Source organism: Myotis brandtii, unplaced genomic scaffold (genome assembly GCF_000412655.1).
Source record: "Myotis brandtii unplaced genomic scaffold, ASM41265v1 scaffold1510, whole genome shotgun sequence".
Classification (NCBI taxonomy): domain Eukaryota; kingdom Metazoa; phylum Chordata; class Mammalia; order Chiroptera; family Vespertilionidae; genus Myotis; species Myotis brandtii.
Window position 1 is genome coordinate 2574 of NW_005355462.1, and position 1210 is coordinate 3783.

At 63.6% G+C, this 1210-nt stretch overlaps 1 protein-coding gene across 1 annotated transcript in view; it reads left to right on the forward strand.

The window, feature by feature from the left end:
• The first annotated feature begins 772 nt into the window (after nt 1–772).
• TRIM10 (tripartite motif containing 10) overlaps nt 773–1210 on the forward strand; it is a 12269-nt gene continuing 11831 nt past the window's right edge. The window contains exon 1 of the mRNA XM_014535817.1: nt 773–1204. Within this exon, the coding sequence (XP_014391303.1) occupies nt 1080–1204 (125 nt within the window). The 5' untranslated portion in view covers nt 773–1079. The remainder of the gene's footprint in view (nt 1205–1210) is intronic.

Genomic DNA, 1210 nt, shown 5'->3' on the forward strand with positions numbered 1-1210 from the left:
AGGCACTTCACTGCAGGTGGGAGAAGATGAGAGAGAGAGACGCAACACAGGATGCATGTTGATAGACTTGAGAAAACTCTGGTCCGTCAGAGATTGGCATACTCAGCCACGTTTACCAGCACTTGATTTCACGTTATTATACCCAATCTGATGAGAGCCCTGGGGGAGGTATGAAAACCGCCATTTTACAGAAAAGGGCCGGCTCCGAGCTAGACAGCGCACACCCGCGGGACCACCCAGCCTGGGCTCTGCAGCCTCCCAGCCCACAGCCACCCAACAGCCGCAGTTCTCCACCCATGAACCTGTGCCTCTGAGACCGCGAAACCCTCACTCTCCCGCCCCGGCTCCGGCTCCGGGCCAGCCCCACTCTGCTCCGCCCTCGGCCTGGCCTTCCTCCAGCGGCTTTGTGGTCACCTCCCTGCACCCGCCCTGCTCGCCAGCCCAGTGAATGAAACAGGTCATGCCTCACTTGTATACTGATGACGTTAAAGTGACATTTGACGCTAAATAAAATATGAAAGTTGCTTCACTGTTCACGTTTTATATGACGGCTGAGACAAGCTTGACTGCACACGTGGCTCCCGCTGCGCTGTTACTGGACAGCACGAGGGGGACACGCAGATCCCAGCAGGGCCGGCAGCCCTTCCCGGCGGCCATGGGCAAGTGATGGCCGAGCTGCCAACATCCTGAGAGCCGGAGCGCCGAGCAGGCAGGAGGGAGAGCACGGCCCGGCCGCCGGGAGGGCGCAGGCGGCATAACGAAGGCGGCTGGCCCGGGCAGGAGGCTGGGCGGCACCGGCTCCCCCTCTGGCCCCCACAAGAAGCCTCTCCACGGTGCACTGCGGAGACACCTCCTCCCGCGCGACTGTCCTGTGGCCGTGGCCCTGGACGGGGTCCAGGGAGAGCCGAGGTCATCCCTGGAAGGACGAGAACCACCCCCGCGCACTTCTCGGCCCCGAGGTGTCTCTCCTTTGGGAGGACAGCAGAGCCCTGGCCACGCGAGGTGCAGCGGCCGCGCCTGTGTGCGTGTGAGTGTGAGTCCTCACTGCTCTCCCCGTCCTTCCTCCTCAGCCCAGCGGCATGGCCGCGGCCACCCCGGTGACCAGCCTGGAAGAGGAGGTCAGCTGCCCCATCTGCCAGGGCGCCCTCAGGGAGCCGGTCACCATAGACTGCGGCCACAACTTCTGCCGCGGCTGCCTCACGCGGTACTG